Source organism: Ambystoma mexicanum, chromosome 13 (assembly GCF_040938575.1).
Source record: "Ambystoma mexicanum isolate Mex_15411 chromosome 13, UKY_AmexF1_1, whole genome shotgun sequence".
Taxonomy (NCBI): Eukaryota; Metazoa; Chordata; class Amphibia; order Caudata; family Ambystomatidae; genus Ambystoma; species Ambystoma mexicanum.
This window is the reverse complement of record NC_090938.1, coordinates 771,050,679-771,077,682: the sequence shown is the minus strand read 5'-3', so window position 1 is coordinate 771,077,682 and position 27,004 is coordinate 771,050,679. Positions and strand designations below refer to the sequence as shown.

Below are 27,004 nucleotides of genomic sequence, written 5' to 3'. Positions count from 1 at the left end.
ATCCTGTCTCACCCTCTGTAGTTCCGTGTCCTGCTGCTGATACCTCTGTTCTATCTCTGGGATCAGGCCCCAGTCAGTGGATTGCTGCTCCTACAGGTCCATAGATCCCTGATTCTGTCTCACCTTCAGTAGCTCCCTGTCCTGCTGCTGACACCTCTGTTCTATCTCTGGGATCAGGCCCCTGTGGGTGGATTGCTGATCTAGTTCTATAGGGTTCTGATCCCCTCTCACCTTCAGTAGATCCACATCCTGCTGCTGGCACTTGCTCTCCAGCTCTGTGATCAGGTCTCTGGCAGTGGATCGCTGCTCCTACAGGTCTATAGATTCCTGCCTCACCTTCAGTAGCTCCATACCTGTCCTGCTGCTGATACCTCTGTTCTATCTCTGGGATCAGGCTCCAGTCAGTGGATTGCTGCTCCTACAGGTCCATAGATCCCTGATCCTGTCTCACCTTCAGTAGCTCCCTGTCCTGCTGCTGACACCTCTGTTCTATCTCTGGGATCAGGCCCCTGTGGGTGGATTGCTGATCTAGTTCTATAGGTTTCTGATCCCCTCTCACCTTCAGTAGATCCACGTCCTGTTGCTGGCACTTCCTCTCCAGCTCTGTGATCAGGCTCCTGTGGGTGCTTTGTTGTTCCTCCAGTCGGGTCAGTTTCCCCTGAATCTTCTTCATCTTCTCCTCTTGCTCCTTCTCCAGTCTGCTGAGCAGCTGCTGTTTCTCCTTCTCCAGAAGCTGCTTCAAGTGATCAAATGTACTAAGGATTTTCTCTCTCTGCTTCATAATGGTTCCCTAAAAAATAGATTCAAACAAACAAGACACATATTACATTTCTGATTATTATATTAACTATCATAACATACCTTACATATAACATCTGTAGTGGTTCCCTCTCAATAACTCTTAAAATCATAAACCTAACACACGTGAATTACCGATTGCCAATGATTTCCTTTTTTTATAAACCAGTTTTTATTACGTTTTTTACATATTCCAACATTATTCATCATATCCTTGTTCAAATACACATTTTTGTTAGTGTTGACCATTCGTCCTATCCCATTCCTCCTTCCTCTCCCTCATTCTACCCCTTCCTTCCCTTGCCCCCAATCCCCTGCCTCCCCCCTCCTGTAGTATCTCGTACAGATGTGCCCCTTCTCTCAGGCATCCATGTCCCATTTCCCCCATATCTTCTGACACTTCCTCATGGATTCCCCCCGCCCCCTATTCCTGTACGTGATCTGCTCCATTCTGCTGCAATGGTCCATTCCAATCTCTCAGGTTCCCATAGTGGGCATTTCCTAGGTCTCCCATTTTGCCACTAGGTCCCTTTTTACCACCATCGATGGTATGTGTATCAGTGTCTCTTCCCCTCTTATATGCAGTGACATCATCTTAGGAATGTTCCCACTTCCCTTCCACATTTGAGACACCGGCCATGCGTTACTCTACCCCTGTTATGCAGTCTATCTCTGGAATGGTATATACTCTGTGCAGAGCCTCATCCTGGGTGATACATTAACCTCTCTTGAAGCCACTAGCGCTTCTATCTATTTTTCCTCCTCTATTGTTCCAGGGTCTCTTTCCCATCTCCCTTTCAGGTGTGTCATGGGGGGGATGTGTTTTTATTTATGACTTGATATAGTGCTGTTATCCCTTTCCCCTCGATTTTCTCTGTAAACAGATTAATCTCCATGAATGTGTGTTCGAGGAAGTCCAATTCCCCTCCAAATTGAGCGTCTACAGTGTGTTTTAGTCTCATGTATGTGAAGAATTCTTCTGGGCCGAGTCCATATTTTTCCTGCATTGTTGGAATGGGTTATCTCTCTATTATCCACTATATCTCCCAGTCTGCATATTTCCTTTTCCACCTTATGTGGCTGCCTGCCTGGCTTTTGTATCTTTTTAATATTGGGATTTTCCCACATTGGGGACTGTCTGGTAGCTTTTCCGTTCCATCCCATTGCGTGTGTGACTTCCTTCCTGATCTGCACCAATCTCGGTCCAGCTGGGGAAGAGCACCCTTCCCCCGGCTTCCGTACAGTATCTGTAAGGGGTTTGGCCTTCCATTCGTGACAGTTCCAGTCTTGTGTGAGCTAGATTTCCCCCTCCAAATACCCACTCATTTGCTACCACCAGATGGGCCGCCCAGTAGTATTTCCATATATCCGGCAGTCCTACCCCTCCGTCACATACCGCTTTTGAGAGCATCCGCAGGGCTATGCGTGGATTCTTGTCACCCCATAATAGTCCTCTTTATAGCTTCGATGCTTGTGAACTGTATCTTGGGTGTTTTCACCGAAGTGTTCTGCAAGATATATAGCAGTCTGGGCAGTGCCATCATTTTTAATAAATTGATCCTTCCGAGCAGTGTTATAGGTAGGTTAGCCCAATGTTCAGCGTCTTCTTGTAGTCTGCGATTTATTGGTTCTAGATTATTTTTAAGAAACACATGTTCTTCCTTTTGCACGGTTATACGCAGCTACTTAAATCCCCCTTGCTCCACCCCGAGGGGGCATTCCTCATGAACTGAATCTTTCCCCCCTGTACTGGTATTATGACTGATTTCTCCCAGTTAACTCTCCAGACTGGAGTAAATTCCGAACTCCCGTATGGTATCCATTACCCTTGGGCCCGTTCTTCTGGGATCCCTCAGATATCTCAGAAGATGGTCTGCATATAGAGAGATTTTATCTTCCCAGTTCCTGGGCCATCGGAACCCTTGAATTGTTGAATCCCCTCTAATGCGCTCGGCTAGTGGTTCGATTGCTATTAGGAATAGCAGCGGCGACAGTGGACATCCTTGTCTCGCGCCCCTCTGGAGCGAGAAGATACGGGATGTGTGTCCATTCACTCTAACTTTCATGAAGTTGGGGCCCAGGCCTAACTTTTCCATTGCTGCCCACAGGAATTCCCATCACACTGAATCAAAGGCCTTCTCTGAGTCTAGTGCCATTATTGCATGGGGACCCTCCAACGAGTCCGATAATGCTAAAGTCTTATGTACACTTCTCAGGTTCATCATTGCTGCTCTTCCTATATGATGTATCTGAGGGAGGACACATGGTCTCCAGAATATACCAGGCACTGTTGGAAGCAATACCCAAAGACTTAAACAGAGGAAAGCGGTCATGGGAATTAGAGGTAGGAAGGCAAATTACAGAAGAGGAGTGGTCTAAGGCAATGCTATACCCCATAGATAGTTTTGAGAAACGCTAGGCTGAAATTCACCCAATTCTACACATTTCACAGGGGGTACATGACACCCCATGAAATATTGCAATTTCCCGGGGCAGGAATAAAGAGCTGCCCAAGATGTGGGGAAGAAAAAGCAGATTTGGGACACATGTTCTGGTCCTGCTCAGAAATCCGGGAATACTGGCAGGAAATTGAAAAGCGATTACGACAACGAGGGATAAAGTGCCAGGAATGGAGAGCTGAAGCATGTCTCCTAGGGATCTACAAATACCCCAGAAGTGATAGAGCAGTGAGGAAAATGATAGATCTGGCATGGGTACTGGCCAAAAGGAGAATAGTGATGACATGGAAGACTAAAAAAGGGCTGAGTATAGAGGCGTGGTGGAATGATCTGGAAAGATGGTCCATGGCAGAGGCAGCAGTATGGTATGAAGCACTTCAACAGGCAGAAGAGAAAGCTCTGAAGACATCATATCATGGAATACACTCGTACAAGAACTGTTCACTTCCCCAGATGACAAACCCCCCTGATACCAGCACCCTCAGATTAACACTCACAAGTGATCATGGATGGACACGCATGAATAAAGCCATGTGCTTCTCACCCTAGCAAAGGCTACAATGACCCAAGAGGTTCAGACTCTCGTAAAGTCATATACCGTGCTTACAGTTACAGTTTGTATTGGGGTTAGGGAGGGGGTTGGGATGGGACAGGGAATTAAGATATGTTTGTATGCAAAATATTGGAGATGTACGATGCAAATAACTTGTTATATCTTGAGAAATACCTGATAAAATATATTTTTAAAAATCCTTGTTGCTCTTCCTGGAACAAAAGCACATTGACCTGAGTTCATTAGCTTGTGTATTACCCCTACTAGCCTTGTTGCTAGTATCTTGGCTAGGATCTTTGCCTCTCCATTCAGCAAAGATATAGAACGGTACGAGGCATATTTATCGGTGGGTTTACTTTTTTGTGTATAACCACTATTGTAGCCGTTCTCACGTCGCGTCGGAGTGTGTCTTGTGCACAGCCTTCCATGAACATGTCCCACATTGGCTTGTCTCCCATTTGTTTCCAAAATTCAGTCGGGATTTTAAGCTCTTAATTGCCTCTTATACTTCCTCCATCGTCATCTCTATCCATTACTTGTCGCATTTCTTCATCTACCTGCGACAGGTTTACCCCATCTAAGTATCTCCCAATTACGATCTCTGTAGGTCCTGCGACCGCACTGTATAGCCCCTGGTAAAAGTGTGCAAAGTCGTCTACTATTTCACCCCCTTCCGTGTAGATTGTTCCCTCATCATTACTGATGTCCCGAACTAACGTTCCCTCAAATTTTTTTCTCTGAGTGGGAAAATGGTTGCCTTTCGTGCGCACATTATTTTCCATGTGCACAAATGACGAGGTAAGCGACTTTGTGAGCATGCCTAGTAAGTGAGCTATCATCTCTGAAGAGAGTTTGGAAGGGAATGTCCCCTTCCCACCCAATGCAATTCTTTACAAATCATTATAAAAAGGTGCATTTTACAGCACTTTTTCCAAAGATATAGTCTAAAAAATCAAATATCTTATATGCGATTATAAAGAGAGCTCATCAACCAGTCCAAGACTTCAAGATCGGCCACAGTACCTACCAAATGTACTCCTACTAAGAGAAAATGGGCCTCATTACAAGTATGGTGGTACGGTAACAACGGTGCCGGTAAGCTACTGGCACCGTTGCTACCGTACCGCCATACTACGAGATGTGTTTGCGGGTGCCTGGCTGCCCGCCAGGTCTGACCTGCCGGGCAGAGCGGCAGCCGCGAGCACAGCATGTCGGATGCACCGGCACCGTTGTAAACAGTGCTGGTGCATCCAACGTCCCCATTCTCATTGAGCACTACAGGGCTCAAATGGGTATGGGGCTGACATATGCCGGCAATGGAGGAATTACTGAGTCTGGCAAAGTCGGAATACCTCAGTAATTCCTCATTGCCGGTATTTTGACAAGTTTGGTGGCAGCCGTGCCGGTTTTACCGGCCCAGCTACCGCCAAACTCGTAATGAGGCCCAATGTGTACGCAAAAATAATATTGAATGCTTAGTATGAACAATAGGGTTAGTTGTGGCTATTTATTTGCCAACACTGCTGAAACGGAGAAAGTGGTTTATGCCACTGGAAAAAACACTCATCATTTGTATAACAAAGAAACAAATGTCACTTAGCATAACTGATGTGGCTGGCAACAAATTCAGACAGGATACAATATTTGCAGATGGAATAAGGGTAACTAAAGGGAACGAGTCAGAAAAGGCCAGCAGAACATGCCTCTCATATATTGCATTAGGATAATAATTGCATCAGAATAACTTCACCACAGAATATGGTGATCATAATTCCTGTGCCTCGCTTTACTCTACTGTTTGCCGATGTTGCTGATGTGTTCTTCACACCCAAGGAGTGTGCTCATGTGCACCCCCCACCCCACCCATCCCAGCTCCTCCAGTACTAGTTGACAGGGCTGTGTAAAACATGAAGGACTGCAGCAGCAAAACTCCCACCGGGATATTTACATACCCACCATACTTTTCAAGCAAAATATATCTAAAGCCTCAATAGGACATTATGGGCAGTTTACGGAAATGTCATGAAACGCATGTACACAATTATTTTGCAGTGCATACAAGATTGTTTGCAAAATACCCCACCCTAATGCCCCACCCTAATGTTAATGGGTAGGATTATGCAAGTGCTCAGTGAAACTGTTCTGTAGAGCAAAGAGTTTCCATATCATGTTGTAAGCTCTATGCCCAATGGAATTCTGAAAACCTGGAATGGATGCACATTTTGTGAGAAGCGTTCTAGTGGTCTGAATATCTGTTGCCCTCATACTATGCACGAGTAATGGCAGGCCTAGTCCATACCCATTATCCCTTGCATGCCAAGTAAATGATATTCCAATGCTTCTCTCCATATAAAGGGTAATGTTACCAATGCTAAAGTAGGACACACTGAGCATGGCATTTGCCTACTCAAAGTCCTTAGAGGGCAAAATAATATTTGGTTGTCATAATGCATTAACTTGCAAGGACACTGCTTCAAAGCAATTGTGTGGCATATGTAGAAAGAATAGGAAGCATGGGATGAGGTTACACGTCCTAGTAACCTGCTTTCTGTCAGTCCCGATCCAATATTGAGCTGACACTCGGGTTACATAGTGTGGCATGTGCAGAAAGAATAGGAAGCATGGGATGAGGTTACACGTCCTAGTAACCTGCTTACTGACAGTCAGGATGCAATATTGAGCTGGCACTCAGGTTACATAGTGTGGCATATGCAGAAAGAATAGGAAGCATGGGATGAGGTTACACGTCCTCGTAACCTGCTTTCTGTCAGTCCCGATCCAATATTGAGCTGACACTCGGGTTACATGGTGTGGCATATGCAGAAAGAATAGGAAGCATGGGATGAGGTTACACGTCCTAGTAACCTGCTGACTGACAGTCTGGATCCAATATTGACCTGGCACTCAGGTTACATAGTTTGGCATATGCAGAAAGAATAGGAAGCATGGGATGAGGTTACACGTCCTCGTAACCTGCTTACTGACAGTCAGGATGCAATATTGAGCTGACACTCGGGTTGCATAGTGTGGCATATGCTGAAAGAATAGGAAGCATGGGATGAGGTTACACATCCTCGTAACCTGCTTACTGACAGTCAGGATCCAATATTGAGCTGACACTCGGGTTACATAGTGTGGCATATGCAGAAAGAATAGGAAGCATGGGATGAGGTTACACGTCCAAGTAACCTGCTTACTGACAGTCAGGATCCAATATTTGAGCTGACACTCGGGTTGCATAGTGTGGCTGATGATTTTGCTAAGGCACCATAAGTCATATTACAACAAACATAAAGCAGGTGGATGTATGTGCAAGTCTGGTAGCCTTTCACAAAGCTAAGGTAGGCACAGGCAAGGTTATCCACTAATATCTAAATGCAGCCTGGGGCGGAAGTTACAGTGCTAGGGTATAAGCGTGGTAGAATCAAGTATAGGAATCATGGGTTGGAAGGGAAGGGTATTTGGTTACGGTGTGCAGGCAGATCTTAGCTACATCTTCTGCTCATGGAGCCACTTTTTATAATCGTTTTAACCTCTTCAAGGTGTCTTCTGTGTTTAGGCTTTTAAGGTCACACTTGTATAGTATGGTCATGTAAATAGGCCAGAGCAGAATACCTAGTTGTTATAATTCAGTTTTATTAAGAGAGAAACCAATGTCAGGTAACTGCTGTGGCTTGAGATGGTGGGAACTGTCTGCGCGCGCTGCTAAAACTCGTCTGAGTGGAGGCTGGGCAAGTAAACATGCACACAGTTTAGACAGAACATTGCCCCTAACCCTTCTGGACTCCTCCTCCCTTTTCTCCAACCATGCATGCATCCTTCCACCTTAGGACCCGAGTTCATACACTTTGGCTTTCGTCGCCCAGAATGCCTTTTTTGTCTCGTCCTTCACCACTGCTATGTATTGCCTGGTGACTTTTAGCATCTCTATTTTAGATTCTTTTGTTTGTTCGTCTACGTGCCTTTCTATCCTAGCCACCTCTTCTTCTAGAGTCTCCAGCTTTTCCCATCTTTCTTTCCAATATCACCTTATTGCCACCTCTGCCCTGCCCCTAAATACGGTTTTATACTTCCCAAAGTGTGCAGCCACTCTTCACCGTTCCCTCATTCAATTCAAAGTATTTCTCTGTACAGTCTTTCATCTCCGATGTTGCCTCGATCCCTAGGTGGTATGTGTTCAGTCTCCACACCCCTTGCCTCTTCAGCCCCTCCCCTCTTAGCGTAATATACAGCGGGGCATAATCCAATGTCTCTCTTGTCAGGTAGTCTGCTTTTATTACCCTCCTGCTGATGGTACATTGAACCAAAAAGTAGTCTAAGCGAGACAACGAGTTGTGTGCTCCGGAATAGTATGAGAACTGTCTTTTACCAGACATACTGTAATCCTGTTGCCTCCAAAAAGGTTGGCAGCTTGGTGCGCGTCTCCCTCTGGGATGTTCCCCCCTCTGAGGACATCTATTCGTCCGTGAAGGACACCATTAAAGTCGCCTACCACTATGGTTAAATTTGCACCATGTGTTGTCAGTATCGCCTGTATCTTGATAGGTAAGTCCGGTTGTAATGGTGGAGGTGCGTACACGTTCAGTATGGTAATTGCTTCCCCCATAATTCCCCCGGTCACTACCAGATATCGTCCTCTCCTTCTCTCTCCACTTGACCCAAATGGAATGGAATGCTACGACTGTTGAGGACCACCACCCCCATGGAGCCTCTCTAGTATTCAGCATGTTCCACCACCGTGTATTGACCCCTGCCCAGAAACCTACACTCTGAGCCATCAAGTGTGTTTCCTACAATAGTATAATGCAGGCCTTCTGCCTCATCAAATACTTTGCCACCAGCCCCCTCTTAATCTCATCATTTAGGCCATTAACATTCCATGTTAGGCATTTCACCGTCATATGTTCTCCTTGCATCGTTCCGTGTTTTGCCATGTGCCTCTTTGAGTTTTCTTTTCCCAGATGTGAGATCCCTTGCCTTGCTGTTAAGTCAAGATGTGTACCGAACTGCAATTGTGCATGTGTAACTACCCATATTACCACCCTCCCTGCCCCTTGACCCCTCGAACAAACCCAGTCGCCTCCACTCCACTTTCCTGGTCTCCTTAACCACCAGTTCTCCGGCTCTCTAAATGACAACACACCACCTCTTTATCCCCATACACTCTATCACTGTTGCCGGGGAAACTGGCCTAAATATGGCCTAAATATGGGTCTGAACTGTGTAGCTTCTCCCCGAGTGGCTGGACATGTCAGCTGCTTTGTCTGAGCAAGCTCACTGCCACGAATGTTGTGTAGTCCTGGGCTTGTGATAGAAGTCTTGAACTATGCAAGCTGCCATTTTGGATTTCTTTTCTGTGTGGAGATGTGAGCTGCTGCCTCCACTCTCCCCCTCGGGATGTAGGACTGACCCTTCTCGGAGTCCAGTCTACTCAGCAAGTTAGTGTGTGTGCTATAGAGTTCTTTTGTTGAACTGGGAGTTTAGAAGCAAATTCTCCTGGATTCTGTGTAGAGGTCACTTCATCCTCCTCCCCAGACCCCTCCTACCCAGACCCAGACCCTGCAGTATTTAAATAGACTGGTGTCTGGGAAGCCCCTATGTACATATGTGACTGGGATATGCCCATACTGGTCAGCTTCAAGCCCCATAGCTAAAGCACACGTGTCCCATAGGGACTGGAAAGTGAGACTGGAAAGGGAAGAAAGGTAGGGTGATTGGGGTATGGTACCATGTAAGGACACAAGAATCTCCCTAACACTGAAAGAAGAGACATTCACAGACTGTGCTTCCTGCCACTGGCTTCAGAGGATCTGGATGTCTCACAGACAGTCTATAGCACTATTGGGACTCGGCACCCAGGGCACGTTTAATCCCATTAGCCTCGCGGAAACACAGGCAACCATGTGTCACTGAATAAAACCCATATAGATCTGACCAGCAGATCCATAGGAAAGTCTGGAAGTGTAGGAGATGCTCTCTCTCCAGGATCAAGAGAGTCCTCAAGCATCAGAGTAAATGCAAGTGGCCCTGGTGAAAGTGTGGGTTCTCCCACATGTTCCCAAATACAGTGTGTTAGAATATGGAATCCCAAAGCAGCAGTGACCCTACAAACAGAAGTGAAGGTGCGACTTTGGAGACTTCTGGAGCCAGCATTGGGTTCAGGCTAAGTGGGCAGTACCCACTTATGTAAAGGTCCTCGCAGGATAAACAGCAACCTATAGACCTGGGACATAGTGCAAGAGCGTCACTCATCATTGCCCCCATGACTCGCCTCTATCACTCACTGCACACTATTAGACTTATGTAAAGGTCCTCGCAGGATGAACAGCAACCTATAGACCTGGGACATAGTGCAAGAGCGTCACTCATCATTGCCCCCATGACTCACCTCTATCACTCACTGCACACTATTAGAGGGCTTATATACACCCCCTAATGTGCTTACTATGGAATGGGATCCAAAGCAGGTCTCTGTGCTATTGTTCCATTATCTGTAACTTTCGGGTGGGCCCTTGGTCTCTGACCCCCAGTTCTGCTTTTTGTTACTTTCATAGGAGCCCCATGTCGGATTTCCAGCACTTCTCCATGTACTCTCAATGGATGTCTTGTATCTCTCCCCTCCAGCTCTGCTCTCTGTACTCTCAGGGTGGCTCGTAACTCTCCCCTTCAGCTCTGCTCTCTGTACTCTCAGGATGTCTCGTATCTCTCCCCTCCAGCTCTGCTCTCTGTACTCTCAGGATGTCTCGTATCTCTCCCCTTCAGCTCTGCTCCCTGTACTCTCAGGGGATGTCTCGTATCTCTCCCCTCAAGCTCTGCTCTCTGTACTCTCAGGGGATGTCTCGTATCTCTCCAGTCCAGCTCTGCTCTCTGTACTCTCAGGGGATGTCTCGTATCTCTCCCCTCCAGCTCTGCTCTCTGTACTCTCGGGATGTCTCATACCTCTCCCCTCCAGCTCTCCTCTCTGTACTCTCAGGATGTCTCATATCTATCCCCTCCAGCTCTGCTCCCTGTACTCTCAGGGGATGTCTCGTATCTCTCCCCGCCAGCTCTGCTCAATGTACTCTCAGGGGATGTCTCGTATCTCTCCCCTCCAACTCTGCTCTCTGTACTCTCGGGATGTCTCATACCTCTCCCCTCCAGCTCTACTCTCTGTACTCTCAGGATGTCTCATATCTATCCCCTCCAGCTCTGCTCCATGGACTCTCAAAGGCACCCTCATGCCTCTCTGCCCTGAGCCTCTCTACACATATATGAAGGCATTGCTCTCACCTCAAGCTCGGATGCTTTCCTGCTTTCTTCCTCTCCCCACTCCTGCAGCTCCTTCAGCTCTTTTTGCAGATGCTCCATGTGGCTGTAAAGTTTATCCTAAAAGAATAAAATCATTTGGTTAGTCAAAAGATTTCCTGCAAATGAATAATTTACGCAGAACATGGCAGAAGGCTCCCATGACATCCTAGCTGGTTCCCTATGCTTGTATATAGTCTATAAAGAATATGCTCTCTTAAGCTCACTTACAGTCTACAACATATGCTCCCACAGACTCCCAGCTGCTCCTATAGGCTAAGTGTTAGGAAAGATTCCCATGTATGTGTACCCTCCAGTTGTGAAGCCCCCAACTATTTGCTGTTGTCTGATCATCCTAGCCTGACTTTTGCCAGTGGAGCCCAGCCTTCTGCTGTACTCTGCTGGGCTTTCAATCACTATGTTAGAGGGAAGCTCACATGCCCTTAAAGACAGTCAGTACTGGGAGACTTTGTTTTCCTTAGTCCGTCCCATTGTTGCAATTTCTTTGCAACATGTCACCAGTGCATAAAGTATCTTACAGTACGGTGTGCTGGGGTCTTCCTTTCGTTTCCTAAGACCCTAGACACCCTCAAGGGATTTCTTGGTAGACGTACAAATGTGCCTTGGACAGAGCTGGTAGCAGCTGTTATTTTTCATAGATTTTTAACACTTTCTTGTGGTCCATTTCGCATTTACTCCGTTTGGCCCTGGACAGTAGCTTGGCCCCAAAATGGCCATTCTACGAGGTCCTTCGTTATGTCCTTTGGCCATTTTGTCCCTTTGCCTTCCCCAGGCCGAGCAGACCTGGGAAAATCCTTATTTGGTCATGCACTTTCCTGCAAAACCAAAAGCTTTTGCAGGCTTCTGCATGCCTTGTGTGTGTACCTCCAGGATGTGGGCTGGACTGTCTAGTTACAATACACATCCTGGGTGCCAGAGATTCTGGTGTGCTGGGAATGACTGGGACCACCGTGGTCTGTGATTGGTCCAGGTCTGGTGTGCCTGTATGTGAGCAGATCTCCCATTGGGTCCTCTTCGTTTTAGCGCAAAGGAGATTCTGGAAAAGAGAAGGCTCCTAACACCCATACCAGGTCGATCTCTTGAGTTCTCACTGAACCTAGGATAGGATCCAAGCATCCTGAAACCAAGAAACCGAGTGGAGGAACCACTGGTGACCCTCTGGAAGGTTTGGCACACTGAGCCCACTGTTGTCCCGCAGGACCCCTCTGCCTCTGATCGAATTTAGGAGGTCTGCAAAGGCGCTTCGACCCATTTGAATAGTGGGACCAACTATTCACGGCACCTCCATCCTAACTTGCAAGCGAGCCTTCTCAGAAGTGTTCCTAGGCCAACCAGCAAACTGACCAGCTTGCGCAGGACATTTGCTCTGGAACAGCTGCCGTCTCGAGTTGACACTTGAGAATTTGGAGATCGTAAGCACTGGGTCCAAGGCACTCTCATGCCGAGCTGCATACACCTAGGCGCCCTAGGTCTGGAATTAGGAGAGTACGCCTGAACCCAAGGGCACACGGTCACTGTGTCACCCAGTCGTGGTGATGAACTTCGAGGGTACGCTGCTGCTGTGCCCCCCTCTGCCCTGAGATGTGCTGCAGTGAAATCGAGCTGATTCCTTCACCAGAAGAGGAGAAATCGCCACTGTCACGCCACAGAATCATCCCTGGAACTCAGCAGCTGAAAGCCGCGGAGCCGCACAATTGCAGCATTTGAACCCGCAACCGAAGTGGACTCGACTGCCAAAGTTTGGTCCGGAGTGCACCTTGGGTCGGTGAGTACTTGCAACCCTTATCGGTGGCCCCTGGCGCATTCATCCATTTTTACCCCTGAGGGCCACTCACCTTTCTCGAGGTAGCCTGTGCTACCGTCCTATTCCCAACTCAAGGAACCTGTTCTGCCCTCTTAGGGAGACCCTCCTCTAATGGTGGGAACTTATTCTTCACTGCCTCACCCACCTTCCTGAGTCGCTAAGCCCCTGTTTTTCACTCTACCGCACAATTGCGCGTGTCTATACTGAAAGTACTTTTGAATGCTAGGCTCCACTATTCGTAGGGACTGGACTGCCTCCGAGTTAGGATTTGGTAAGTGAAGGATTGCCTAAAGTATATTCACACTGTATGCCCCTTTCCCTTACAGGTTATGAACTCTTACTGTGTGCCATTCCTTTAGGCCAACTTTAACTGTATATATGTTCTATAGTAATGTTGTGTAGGTTTAAGTATTGCTACTGATCTTTGCTTGTGTTTGATTTAAAAGGCCTTTAATACATGTATATGTATTTTTTATATACACCTGACTGGGAGTAATTTGTAGTGTCCTTGCTGTGTGAGCTCATTGTGGGCTTTCGATCACCCTCACCCCTTCCGAGACCTAGTCTTGACCACCGCCAATGCAACCTTGAATGGTCTGGCTTGTCCAGAAGGTTACCCTGTTCCAAGAAACTAGGCTGGCCTTCTGAACCTCTGAACACCAGGTCAGAGTTCAGAAATCCATCTTATCAAATTGGTGTACAGCAGTGGGAAGGATCGAAGGTACCCAGTGTTGCACACTGGTAATGGTGCTCAGATTACACTTACCCAGGACACATAGTGACCTTAGTAGTAAAGTACTGTAAAGGCAAAACAACCCATCTTACAATATGGAAACAGTTACAAACATAACCTTAAATGCTTCTAGATCGGAAACATTGAGAACGCTTTGTACTGAGAGAGGTTTTGCTCAAGGTACAAAAAGTGAAATGATCCAAAGGATCATGGATTGGCAAGAATCACAACTCAAGGTCATCACCTCAGATGACAGTGCAGAAGGTGGTGGGGCTGCTCTCACTGACAGAACTGACAGTTCTGTCGCTGCACTTGTTCATGGTGCCCATGATGACAGAGATGATGTGATGTCCCAAGTTTCCTCTGCCAGCTCTGATGCTGAGGCCATGTTAGAATTCAAGAAGCAAGAACTGCTTAAGGGGAAGGAGCTTGAATTCACAATGGCAAAGCTTTAAGTAGAGCGGGTAGAAAAACAGAAGGACAAGGATCTCCAGTTGGAACTGGCCAAGTTTCTAGTTTCAATCGGCTTATCCAATGGATCTGGACATGGGTCTGGGTCCTACTCTCATCCAAGGTTTCCTAAAGATCTGCTCAGTGTATATGATGAGAAGAATGACATTATGGACTGGTTGACTGCATTTGAATATGCATGTGAAGTTCAGGAGTTTGTGGATGCTGACATGATTGCATTTTTGCTCAGAGGACTACCCCATTCTGGCTGCAATGCTATTATGGAAATGTCAAAGGCTGAAAGAGTAGACATTGCAAAATTAAAGCAGACTCTCATCTTAAAATTTGGGAAGACTCCTGCCCAATACTTAAAATGATTCAGAGAGTACACAAAGAAAGAAGGTAACACTTGGCTGTCCTATGTTACTGATTCCTTGAAGAACTTCACTGGCTGAAGGCTATAAGGTCTCCACCTTTGAGGGTATGATTTCCTTAGTCAAGCTTGAACATATTTTTGCATCTTGTTCCCCTGAGCTTAAGCAGCATTTGGCTAATTCAAAAGAGTTAGATCCTAAGAAGTTGGCCATGGCAGCAGATTTATGGGTGTCACACAGAGTGTCCCATAAGGACAAGACTACTCCTGGGAAGCGGGGGAGGAGGGAGAGTCCAGAGATAAAGAGGGTGGGGGAAATCGGATAAAACGTCCTCTCAAAAGAGCCACAAAAACAAATTCAAAGTTAAGTCCCAAGAGAATGTTCAGGGTAGTGGAAGTTATCCTTCCAAACAGAACTCTGGTTATAATAAGCCTCCCTATGTCCAAAGACCCAGTAGATCGTGTGTGGCTTGTGGAGCAAATGACCATGTAAAGGGGGATCCCAGATGTAAGGTCAAAACCTTGGGGGTCCACTCTGTGAGTCTGGCCTTCCCCTCCTATGAGGAGGAAGAGATCACAGGGGCATCCTTCTCCTCAGACTCTTTCCCCAGTGGGATAGAATCTGAGGTTTTCCTAGTTTCCATGGGTTCCTTGGAGCCTAAAGTCTCAGAGGCTTATGCTAGCATTCCTGACAATACCAAACACTACTTTATGGACAGTGTGCTGACCAATGGAGTAGATACTCCTGCTCTTAGGGATAGTGGGGCCAGCAGAACAGTGGTGGATTCTACCTTGGTAGACCAAGAGGAACTTGCCACAGCTCCTTTGATGCCCACCAAGTTAGCTGATGGCCACCCTCTCAAGTTCCCAGTAATGCCTGTAAATCTTACTATCAATGGTACTATGGTCAGGATTCCAGTGAGCATTCAGAGACAAGTCCCAGGTGAGGTCCTGCTAGGGAATGATCTTAGAGACTTAGGTCTTGTGGGTGACACAGCAGAGAGACCATGCGCAAGGTCACAAACAAGGGTTGCATTGGACAAGACCAAAGCCAAGTTCAAGCCAAAGGGGAAACTCAAGGCTAAAGGAGTCAAAAAAGAGAAGAGGGAAAGAGAACATTCCCCCTAATTCACCTACCACTGAGATAGAGGTTGTTGGTCAAACACCTGAACCTGACGAGGAAGAGGTGTTGCCTGAAATTCTCAATCCAAATAACCATCCTGAACTCCAGAGTTTGTTGGTGGAAGGTGGTCCTGATAGGGTTGAGTTAAGTAAGGGCCAACGTGAGTGCCCATCTTTGGAAGGCGTAAGGAGACAGGCCTGCTCCCAGTTTGAGGGGGAACCTCCTGGGAAGCACAGGATTTATTGGGAAGGTGGGCTCCTCTACAGTGAGCCCACAGAGTCTACAGAAGGAGACCATGGGAGGTTGGTGGTTCCCCTTACTGTATAACCCATCCTTTTGCAGTTGGCACATGAAGTCCCCCTTTACCTTACTTTACTTTAATACATTTGTATTGTGCAACAATGAACCCTTGGGCATGATGCCCTGGACAAGACTAAACAACGAGAAACAAATAAGAGTCAGCAGACCGAGGATGTCAAGCTACAATTCAGATGATCCTTAGTCAAAAGCCATGTTTTTAGCTTTCTTTTAAAGGCCTAGAGAGCAGTTTCCCGCCTTAGGTCCAGAGGTAGGCGATTCCAGGCAGTCTGGGCTGCTATAGCAAAGGCTCCTTTTTCCGCGTTCCTGGACTTGCTTTTCGGGATTATAAGCATTTTTGTCTCCTGTGACCTGAGGACCCGTAAGGAACTCTTGGGCAGAATCAATTCATTAAGGTAACAGGGCATGGTACCCAGGAGGCTCTTGAAAGTGATAAGGATGAGGCGATACTGAATTCTGGCCTCTGCATGTAGCCAATGCAGGGCTCTTCTAGCTGGTGTAACATGGTCCCGTCTGGAGAGACCCGTGACCACCCTCACTGCACCGTTTTGAATGACTTGCAGTCTGCTGATTTCCTTTTTGCTGATACCGGTCAGCAGACTCAACAGTAATCCATTGTGGCGCCTACTATGGCTCTCGCCAAGGTTTCTGCATTAGCCTGGGAAATCCTGGGTCTGAGATGTGTAAAGAGTTTTAAGTAATAAGCCGCGCCAGATACTACACTTCCCACATGTGCATTCATGGAGAGGTGTTGATCGGGAATCACCCCTAGCAACTTAACTTTCTTGAGTGTATCTATTTTAACTTCACCAAGCTGGATTTTGCTGTACCTGGGGTCAAGCTTGGAGATCCGATTGGGGGATCCCACAATCATGAGCTCTGTTTTTGCTCTGTTTAGAGCTAGTCCGTTTTGCACCATCCAGTTCTCAATGCAGGTGTAGACTTTATTCATACACTCTTTGTCGCAGGTATGATCTCCCGTCAGAGGGATGATACATTGTGTATCATCTGCAAAGTTGGTGAACCAGATGTTTTCATGCACCACATAGAGAAAAAGGGGACAGTGAAGATGTTGTAAAAACAGGGTGAGAGGTTTGCTGCCTGCGGGACTCCATACTCGATCGGATTGTGTCCGCTTCAGCCGTGTCTGAGCAAACACAACTAACCTGAGTCTTGAGAAAAGAAGCTCCCCACTCCGAGGCTTCGGGTGAGAATGCTGCCACTTGTTTGAGCCTGGTGACCAACACTGTGTGGTCAACCAGGTCGAATGCGGCTGAGAGGCCCAGCAGCATGAGCATGGTGGTTGCTCCCTTATCTATGTTAGAAAGGAGCCTAGATTTTAATTTCAGAAGGGCAGTTTCCGTGCTATGCCGTGCTCTGAATCCTGATTGCCGGCAGTTTGGAATAGGGTGGCTTTCTATGTGTTTGGCTATTTGTTTATAGGCAACTCGGTCCAGGATCTTCATCAGAAAAGCCGAGTTCGTGATAGGTCTACAATTCAAGGGATCCTCTTTAGAGAGACCTGTTTTTTTTAATAAGGGTGCAACCCAAGAGCTTTTGAGTCCATCTGGTACAACCCTTTCTTTGAGAGAGGAATTTACAAATTGGAGAATGGCCTCTAACAGTGAAGGGGGCATGTTTTAATTATAATGGCAGAGAATGGATCGCCCCTGCAGCTGGTTGTTTTCAGATGTTTGACCACCTCCGTCAGTTCTTCTAGCGTAATTGCAGAAAATGAGAATTCCGGGATTGTGGGGCATCTGGTGTACTCCTGGCATTCGGGAATATTGCTTTCACCGAGAGCACTAGCCTTTTTTAGGCTGATATTAGATATCACCTTGGTATCAAGAGAACCAAGCCAAGGTTATCCATGCACTGCACTTCTACTAGCCTAAAATAGGGGTACAAGTAGAAAGTCACTGCAGGAGTTGTGCCACATGCCAGGTATCTAGAAAAAGTGGCACAACAATCCAAGCTCATTTGGTACCACTCTCAGTTGTGGGGGTACCATTTGAGAGGGTAGGGATTGACATTATTGGTCCCCTTGACGCCCAAACATCCTCAGGCAATAGGTTTATCCTGGTGCTGGTCGACCATGCCACCAGGTATCCTGAGGCCATCCAATTGAAGACTTTGACTGCCAAGTCAGTTGCAAAAGCTTTACTTGGCATATTTACTAGAGTTACCTTCCCTAAAGAAGTTGTGTCGGATAGGGGCAGGAACTGTATGTCAAAGTATATGCAGACAATGTGGAAGGACGTTGGGGTTACTTACAAGTTTTCCTCAGCATATCACCCCCAAACCAATGGTCTAGTTGAGAGGTTTAATATAACTCTCAAAAGCATGATAGGGGCTCTGGAAGAGCCCCAAAGAAGAAAATGTGATCTTCTGTTGCCATGCTTGTTGTTTGCCTAAAGAGAGGTACCTCAGGAGGGTGTTGGCTTCAGCCCCTTTGAGCTTCTTTTTGGTCACCCTGTGAGGGGACACTGGGCTGTACTCAAGGAGGGGCGGGAGATGCCTACTCCCCTTATCACTACCAATGTAGTGAACTATGTGCTAGGACTCAGAAAAAGAATGTTACTCCTGATGGGTCAGGCTAGTGAGAAGTTGAAGGCTGAGCAAGCTCTGGCGAAACATTGGTATGACCAGAAAGCTTCCCTGATCGACTTCCCACCAGGCCAGAAAGTCCTGATCATGAATCCTATAAGGAATGAGTGTTGCATGACAAATGGTCAGGCTCTTACACAGTGGTGGAGTCACTGGGTGAGGTTAAGCATTTAGTGGACCTTGGAAGGGCAGGACAGGCTCCAAAAGTGTTCCATGTAAATAGGCTGAAGGCTTTCATCCCAAGAGTTGAAATAGCTACACTGCTGTTGGCTTCAGATTTAGAGGAGGAAGAGTCAGAACCTCTTCCTGATCTGTTCCAGGGCAGTCCTTCAGACATCTGCATTGAGGGTGTCAAAGTGGCCCCTCATCTGATTTATGTTCAACAAGCTGAGGTGACAAGTTTGCTGAGGCAATTCTCCCCCTTGTTTTCCCTATCTCCTGGTTTGACAATTTGGTGCAAACATGGCATTGACAGAGGAGAGTGTAATTACCAAATGTAGGGGATACAGGATGTCAAACAAGGTAAGATCTTACATCAAGACAGAGGTCAACACATGCTAGATCTTGGGGTGATTGAACCCTCCAGCAGTCCTTGGTCCAACCCTGTGGTTCTGGTTCCAAAAGCAGTTTCCTCTGAGCCAGATGTACACCCCTTGCCAAGAACCGATGAGCTGATGTATACTTTGGGTGCCTCCAAGTACCTCAGCAGATTTGACCTCACTGCAGGCTATTGGCAAATAGCCCAAGCAGAACATACCAAGGCGAAGACAGCATTCTGAACTCCAGAGGGTCTTCACCAGTTCAGGGTAATGCCTTTTCAGTTGAAGAATGGACCTGCAACTTTTCAGAGGCTTGTGAATCATGTTCTTAATGGGATGGATGGGGGGCGCTGTTGAGCAGCCATCAAGATGGCCGCTTAGTGTTAGAGCTCCGTACCCGGCTGCAACATATCCGCCTAGATCAGCGGTGCCTCGCATCTGCGGGGGACGAGACCACTGCTAACCTGCTGCCCACCGCCTTGGCTGCACTCGGCCCGAATTTCAGGCGAATTCGGACCTCGGGGCCCGCCCGACGCCGTTGGTGGCCTGCGGGGCGCTCTGCTACGTTTGGGCCCATCCTCCTCATCTGCCGCCGGAGCGGCTCGCCCGCGGCTTGAGCGCCTCGGCCTGGGGCTTTACCATCGCCCCCCTCCCTCCCTCCGCGGACTGCACTGCTGACGGAGCTCCTGGATCCCCAGCCGCGGCTCGCCCTCCCCCTTGAGGGGCGTCGGATTGTGAACCCGCGGGGCCGCCGGAGCGTCTCCTCCTCCTGCCGGCTGCTCCTGCCTCAGAGGGACGCGCTGGTTCTCCCCCCTGTGGACTCCTTCCTGCCGCCTCCTCTGTCGCTTCTCCTGGTCCTCCTGCGTGACTGCACTGGACCCCCTCCCGAGTCGGCGGCACATTTGTGACCACAGGCTGCCCACCACCCTGTTCCCACTGGAGGACCGTGGGCCGCATCATCTCTTTGGGGGCCCATCCCCCCCGTTGCCCGCGGGGATCTCCCTCCACGGGCCTGGACGCTCCGCTCTCGGGATTTGGCATCGCCCTCCTTCTCCTCCACGGGACCTCGGCCCGCCGCCTCCCCGGCCTGGAGTGGATCTCTCCCCGCCCACCCCCTGCTCCTGGGTGGCTTCAACGCTGCGCGCCCTGTGGGGCACAGAGGACGACGTGACACTGCGGGGGCTGCTTAGCTGCCTGGTTCTCCTGCTTGGTGAGGTGGCTGTGCCTGCTGGCTCCGGCTGACCCCCGGCGGCGGTCCCGGATACCACCCCCGCAGATTGACAGCTCCCGATCTGGTCCGCCGGGCCCCGAGGTGAGAGGGGGGTATTAACTGAATACAGGCCACTGGGCCCACTTGCTCTGCCTTGTCCCTGCTGCCTCATTTGTTGCAACTGCCCCCCAGGCTGCCGGGCCCCCCCACGACTGCGCTCCCTTGCGGGGCTGCCCTGCACTACTTTCATCTCCTCTACTCACATCCTCAGTACGCACACCCCAAGCTGTTCCTCAATACTCGCCCCCCCTCGGCCTGATCCCCCTGCTCGAGGTCGGGACCCACTGAGTGCTATCCCCTCGGTCCATACTCCCACCCTGACGCTTGGCTCAACTACTGGAAAGGGGCTCTTACCCCCTCAGCACATCGCTCTGGAGTGGGCCGTTGCCTCTTCCTCCCAGGCGGATACCGACCCGGCTCTGACTACAGGCCCTGATCCTTTCTGGAGCCCCTGCCCCCCATCGTCGCCTTTCAACGAAGCGCACGCTGTTTATACCAGGGCGCCCTCTAAGATGTCCGGCAAGGCACGGGGGGCAAACAAGGCGGGGGCAATGGACAAGTTTGCCAAGGCCCTGGCCAAGCAGGACCAGCCCGGGGCCGCCCCTATGCAAGACGAATTTGAGGCATCCGCATCTCCCCCTCAGCCCGACCTTACATCAATCATGGAGTCTATGGCCAAGAACTTTGCGTCATTCCACGAAAAATTAGATGACATAAATGCCAATGTAGCATCCCTGCGTACCAAACTAGACCAGCACGGCACTAGGCTGGTTGAAGCCGAGACCAGGATTGGCGCCGCCGAGGATGGGGTGCATGTGCTCCAGGAAACGGTCTCTGACTTGGTGCGAGACATGAGGCAGGTCAAGGCGAAGTGCGATGATCTCGAGTCCAGATCCCGCAGGAATAACATTCGCATCGTGGGGGTTCCCGAGACTGCCCTTAAGGGCAGAATGGAGTCTGCAGTCGAGACCCTTTTGAGAGACCTGCTGGGGGATCCACAACTCTCCCAGTTCTTTACCATCGAGCGTGCCCATCGTTCATTGGCCCCTCGCCCCAGGCCGGGCGACTTCCCTAGACCTATAATAGCCAAGGTTCTCAGCTTCAGAGATCGTGACCACATCCTACGACTGGCCCGTGAAAAGGGAGAACTGAGACTTGAGTCCCAGGTTATCCGCATTTTCCCTGACTTCTCTGTTAATGTTCAATTGGAGCGCAGGCAATTCAATGGCGTGGAAAAGATACTAAGGGAGAGGGGGGTGGAATATGCCATGTTGTTTCCTGCTAGGCTGAAGCTCACCCACCGTAACAAACTGTACTTTTTCACCGTCCCTGAGGAGGCGGTGAAGTTTATTGAGGCACATATTCCTGTTCCGGGCCCGGGGGGGGGAGCCGGTTGACGAGGGCTGAATGCATTGGGTATACACCTGTCATTAATGGCACTGCGGCACTGATACCGCACCTGGCATTTGCAATTTCCTTGTACTCTCATCTAGCCTTCTACTGTATACTCTCCTACAGTCGTAACTCTTGGTGTAACTTCTTGAAATGCAACTGGGGGCACCGCTGTATGGTTTATTGAACATGTTACCTGTGATCAGATCCTCTCCCCGCACCCTCTGCTCACTGTAATCTATTGCGTAGTCTCCTCCCAGAACTCAATTTAGGCACTGCTGCACGCCCTTTGGTGCACTCCACCGTTCAATTGTCTTGCCGGGCTCACGGCAGCAGCTACCCCCGCTGCAGTTGCAATGCCTTGTTTGGCTTCTTTTGTTAAGTGGCTGTTCCCCTGTTGGGTTTGGGGACTGGTCCGGCCCCGTTGGGCTGGGCGCAAATGCCATGTGACTCAGGGTGGGTCCTTAGGCACTGCCTTGTTGGGGTTGGCAGTGAGGGAGGGGGGAGGTGTTGTTGTGGGATGTTACAAAAACAAAAATGGCAGGCTGGCGGCAGCCTTTAGCACCACACATTTGGTTGCTGTACAAGTGACCCACGCTTACTGGACAAGGTACGACACGCATTACTCGGATCCCCCCTAAACGATCAGTGAATGGCTATTAGACTAATGTCCTGGAACGTCAGAGGGCTCAGTAACTACACGAAGGCACGTAAGGTCATGGCCTATGTCCAGAGGCATGGGGTCAAAATACTTCTACTACAAGAAACCCACGCCCTTGCTCCACTCTCGTCCTCTCTCGCCCCGTCATGGGGCCCTAACAGATTCTACACATCGTTCTCCTCACAATCCAGAGGTGTCCTCACCTTGATTCACAAGTCCTTGGAGTTCTCCCTCCGCACAAGCCACATAGATACCCAGGGTAGATATGTGATCCTACACTGTTTCCTCGCCAATGTGGAGTGCCTTCTGGTCAATACATACGCCCCATGCGTCGACACACCCGACTTCTTCGATCACATCCTCGACATTCTCCTCGCCCATGTTGGGGTCCCCGTTATCTGGGGTGGGGACATGAATCTCATCCTTGATACCGCCCTTGACAGGTCCGGAGTGGCGCCCAGAACACTGTCCAGGGCTGCTCGATGCCTCCAAGCACACATGCTCTCTACTGATCTCGTGGACGCCTGGAGGGAACTTCATCCAACGTCTAAGGAGTTCACGTTCTACTCCTCTGTCCACGATAGTCACTCCAGGATCGATCTCTTCCTTCTCTCTGCCTGCCTCATGGGCAAAACCCTCTCCACTCAGATCCTCCCCCGCACGTTCTCTGATCATTCCCCGATCACCCTGGACATCCACTTGCACCCAGCCCTCCCTCAGCACTCTAACTGGAGGTTTAAGGCGGACGCACTACATGATATCGTTTTTAAGGCTGACATCCTTGCAGATATCACCTTGTTTTTTGAACGCAACAAACGCCATGATACAACTGACGGGGTGAGATGGGAGGCCTTTAAGGTTTTCATTAGGGGCATGTGTATCTCCAGGGAGGCCGGGGTCCTAAAGGATATCAGAAACTCTCTGCGCCGTTCGGAGTCCAGACTGGGGGAGCTGGAGCGCGAGTATGCGGCCACCCCCTCCCCACCCACGCTAGCGCAGATTAGGGCTGAATTGGACAACTTCGAGTCCCTTGCTCAAAGCGAGATAAGATACCTCGCTCGCCCGATTGCTGCCCGTAAGTATGGTGAAGGGGAAAGACCGGGACGCACCCTCGCCCGACTTGTTCGGACTGAGGGAGGGAGAGCCCGTATTGACAGTATTGTTGGCAATGACGGGGTGCGACATTGGGCCGACCGGCCCATCCTGGAGACCTTTGCGGACTTCTACGCAACCCTTTATGCCCAGAAATCAGAGCACAGCCCGCAGGAATTGAATGACCTCCTTGACCGCATTCCAATGTCCCTTGTGTCCCCGGCCACCAAAGAGCAACTAGACGCTCCCTTTACCCTTGATGAGATCACCACTGTTATTTCGGCCCTCCCTAAAGGGAAGGCCCCTGGTCCGGACGGCCTCACTGCCGAGTTTTATCAAGAACACATTGCTCTACTAGCTCCGCGCCTCCAGGAGGTTTGGGAGGAGTCAATGCGCCTTACCATCCTTCCTCGATCCCTGCGTGAGGCTGTCATCACCGTGCTGCCTAAACCGGGGAAGCCACCAGACCAATGCGGGTCATATAGACCCCTGTCCCTTATCAATACCGATACTAAAATATACGCCAAAATTATTGCAAATAGATTCCTCCCCATCATGAAATTCCTTATCCACCCGGACCAGAGTGGATTCGTCCCGGCTCGATCCACCGCCTTAAATATTCGGCGGCTATTTAATGTCATGTCTAGAATTGACCCTCAGACCAATGCAGTGGCTGTGACTTTAGACGCCCAAAAAGCGTTCGACATGGTATCCTGGCAATACCTGTGGGCGGTTCTGGAGAAGATGGGGATCGGCCCTTACATGATCTCCTGTATCAAATTACTATATACTGACCCGGTGGCCAGAGTCCTGGTAAACTCTCACCTCTCGGCTCCTTTCTCCCTCTATAGAGGGACACGATAGGGGTGCCCTTTCTCTCCCCTTCTATTCGCGATGGCCATCGAGCCTATGGCTGATAGCGTACGGCACAATCACGCGCGCAAAGGGATTCGCTTGCAGGATTCTCCCGAAATTATCTCCCTTTACGCTGACGATGTTCTTTTATATATCAGGGACCCCTCAGTCCATCTCAACCCAATCATGCGCGAGATAATTAAAATTGGCACATTCTCGGGCTTCACTATAAATTACTCTAAATCGGAAATCTTTCCCCTTACTCCAGATACCTCCAATCCGACGTGCGAGTTCCCTCTCAGGTGGGCTCCCGAGGGCATCAAATATTTAGGGGTCCAGGTGTCCCCCTCAAAATCCTCCCTATTGACTGATAATTATGGGGCCGCCGCAAAATACGTTCATGCCAGGTTTGAGAAATGGCGTAATCTTCCCCTCTCGCTCTCTGGGAGAATGTCGCTGATTAAAATGATTATCGTCCCTAAACTACTGTACGTGTTTGCTAATGTCCCACTCTGGCCCGGGAAACAATACTTTGCTGATCTGCACTCTGAGTGCGCTCGCTTTCTCTGGCATTCTGGTGCAGTGCGCAGAAAGTGGCAACATATGACCCTCCCTTACGAGAGGGGTGGCTTCAATGCACCTGACATTGCTCAGTATTGGATAGCCGCCCAGGCCCAACATGCCACATACTGGTACCATCACCAAGAACCCCCCCCACATGTCAAACTTGAAATCCTTGCGACTCGGGGGGTTAATGTCATGTCCCTAATCCTGTTTCACACATACCGCTCGCAGGCCCCTGCTGATCCAGTGGCCTCCACCATTAGAGCGTGGCGGCTGATACTGGCGCCTGGGTCCCACCCCCTCCCATACTACAAGTGGCTTCCCATCTGGTCTTTCCCTGGTCTCACCCCCACTCAGGATCAGCTGCTCATACGCCACTGGTCGGACTTGGGATACCACTCATTCTCAGACCTCTTCCCTGACGGGAAATTCATTACCCCAAATACGTGGAAGCCAGGGCACTCCGGGTCCCCCCTTGAGATGCTGCAATATTTCCGCATTAGGGCAGCAATCCAGGACATGTGGCCTATGTACCCTGACGAACCCCCCGAGTCCCCTGAGATCCGCTATATATCCAACTCCGCTGGAGGTAGGGGTATTGTTTCCTCCTTGTACAAGATGCTGTTGGCCCGGGCCACTGAACCCCCCCGCACTGCCCGTGACGCCTGGAGCCGGGAGTTGGGAGTAGACATCACAGATGACATCTGGTCCACTATGTGTACGCACACTCGCAAAGTCTCTTCTAATTCTAGAATTAGATGTATCCAATACAAGCTGCTTAATCGACTGTACTACACCCCTCATAGGAGTGAGAAATTTGCCCGAGATCTCCCCCACCCCTGTCAGAGATGCAGATCTGGAGAAGCGGACCACGCACACATGTTCTGGTCCTGCGCAGCATTGGCCCCGTTCTGGCAAGCGGTACTTGAGACCCTCTCTGAAATCGTTGGGTTCCGCGTAGACCCTGAACCCCTGTCTCTCTTGTTTGGGCTCTGGGAGGGGAATGAAACGAAACGGATGTCTAAATTTTTGAATGTGGCGGCGAGCATGGCCAAGAAATGCATTCTACTCTGCTGGAAGCGCAGATCCCCCCCTTCCCTGGAAATGTGGCTGAAGGCCCTCACCTGGATGCAATCCTGTGAAGAAGACTATATTAACCTGCTCCCCGCCAATGCTCGCCCTAAATATATATGGACAGAGTTCTGCAGCTACCTGAACAGGAATGTGGACTTAGAGCTCGTATCATCCCCTCCTTCCCCCACCCCGGGAGCAGATAACTCTACATGATGCATGCTTTCACTGTAACCTATCTCTGGTTTGTCTACACCGCACCTTCTGTAGAATATATGGCTAAACGTTCACTGTTGTTATGTACTGCGTAAATATGCTGTAATGTATGTGGTGCTGGCTGTTACCCCCTGCAATAAAGAAAGTCTTAATGGGATGGATGAATTCTGTCTACCATATCGGTTGAATTCCATCTAGCATATCTGGATGATATAGCAGTATTCAGTGTCACCTGGGAGGATCATGTGAAACACCTTAGAATTGTGGTGCAGGCTCTTCAGAAGGCCCACTTGACCATATAGGCCAAGAGCAGATTGGTCAAGGTTCAGTGGTCTACCTTGGGCATGAAGTAGGTGGAGGGAGGATACAGCCTCTACCCAGTAAAGTACAAGCAGTACAAGACTGGCCTACCCCCAATACACAAACCCAGGTGAGAGCCTTTTTAGGACTCACAGGGTATTACAGAAACTTCATTGCAGACTATGGCATCGTAGCTGCCCCTCTGACTGCTCTCACAACTCCAAAGAAACCCAAGAAGGTCTCTCGGTCTGAGGATAGTGGGAGGGCCTTCAAAGGCTTAAAAGACTCCTTGTGCCAGGCCCCTGTTCTAAGGGCCCCTGCTTACCAAAGACCTTTTATTGTGCAGATGCCTTTGACACTGGGATAGGAGCTGTAGAGAAATAATGTTTCTCTGTTGTGTGGACCCTAAGGAAGCGGAGACCCTACCTCTATGGGCCCCACTTCACTGTGCAAACTGACTATAAGCCCTTAAAGTGGCTCATGAACATGAGGGAGAGAATCCTAAATTGCTCAGGTGGTCC

At 49.2% G+C, this 27,004-nt stretch overlaps 1 protein-coding gene across 1 annotated transcript in view; it reads right to left on the bottom strand.

The window, feature by feature from the left end:
- Positions 1 to 418: 418 nt before the first annotated feature.
- The window catches only part of LOC138520556 (uncharacterized), a 111,632-nt gene continuing 85,046 nt past the window's right edge, over positions 419 to 27,004 (bottom strand). The window contains exons 4-5 of the mRNA XM_069632897.1: positions 11,080 to 11,175; positions 419 to 790 (exon numbers count right to left, since the gene is read on the bottom strand). Coding sequence (XP_069488998.1) covers positions 419 to 790; positions 11,080 to 11,175 — 468 coding nt within the window. The remainder of the gene's footprint in view (positions 791 to 11,079; positions 11,176 to 27,004) is intronic.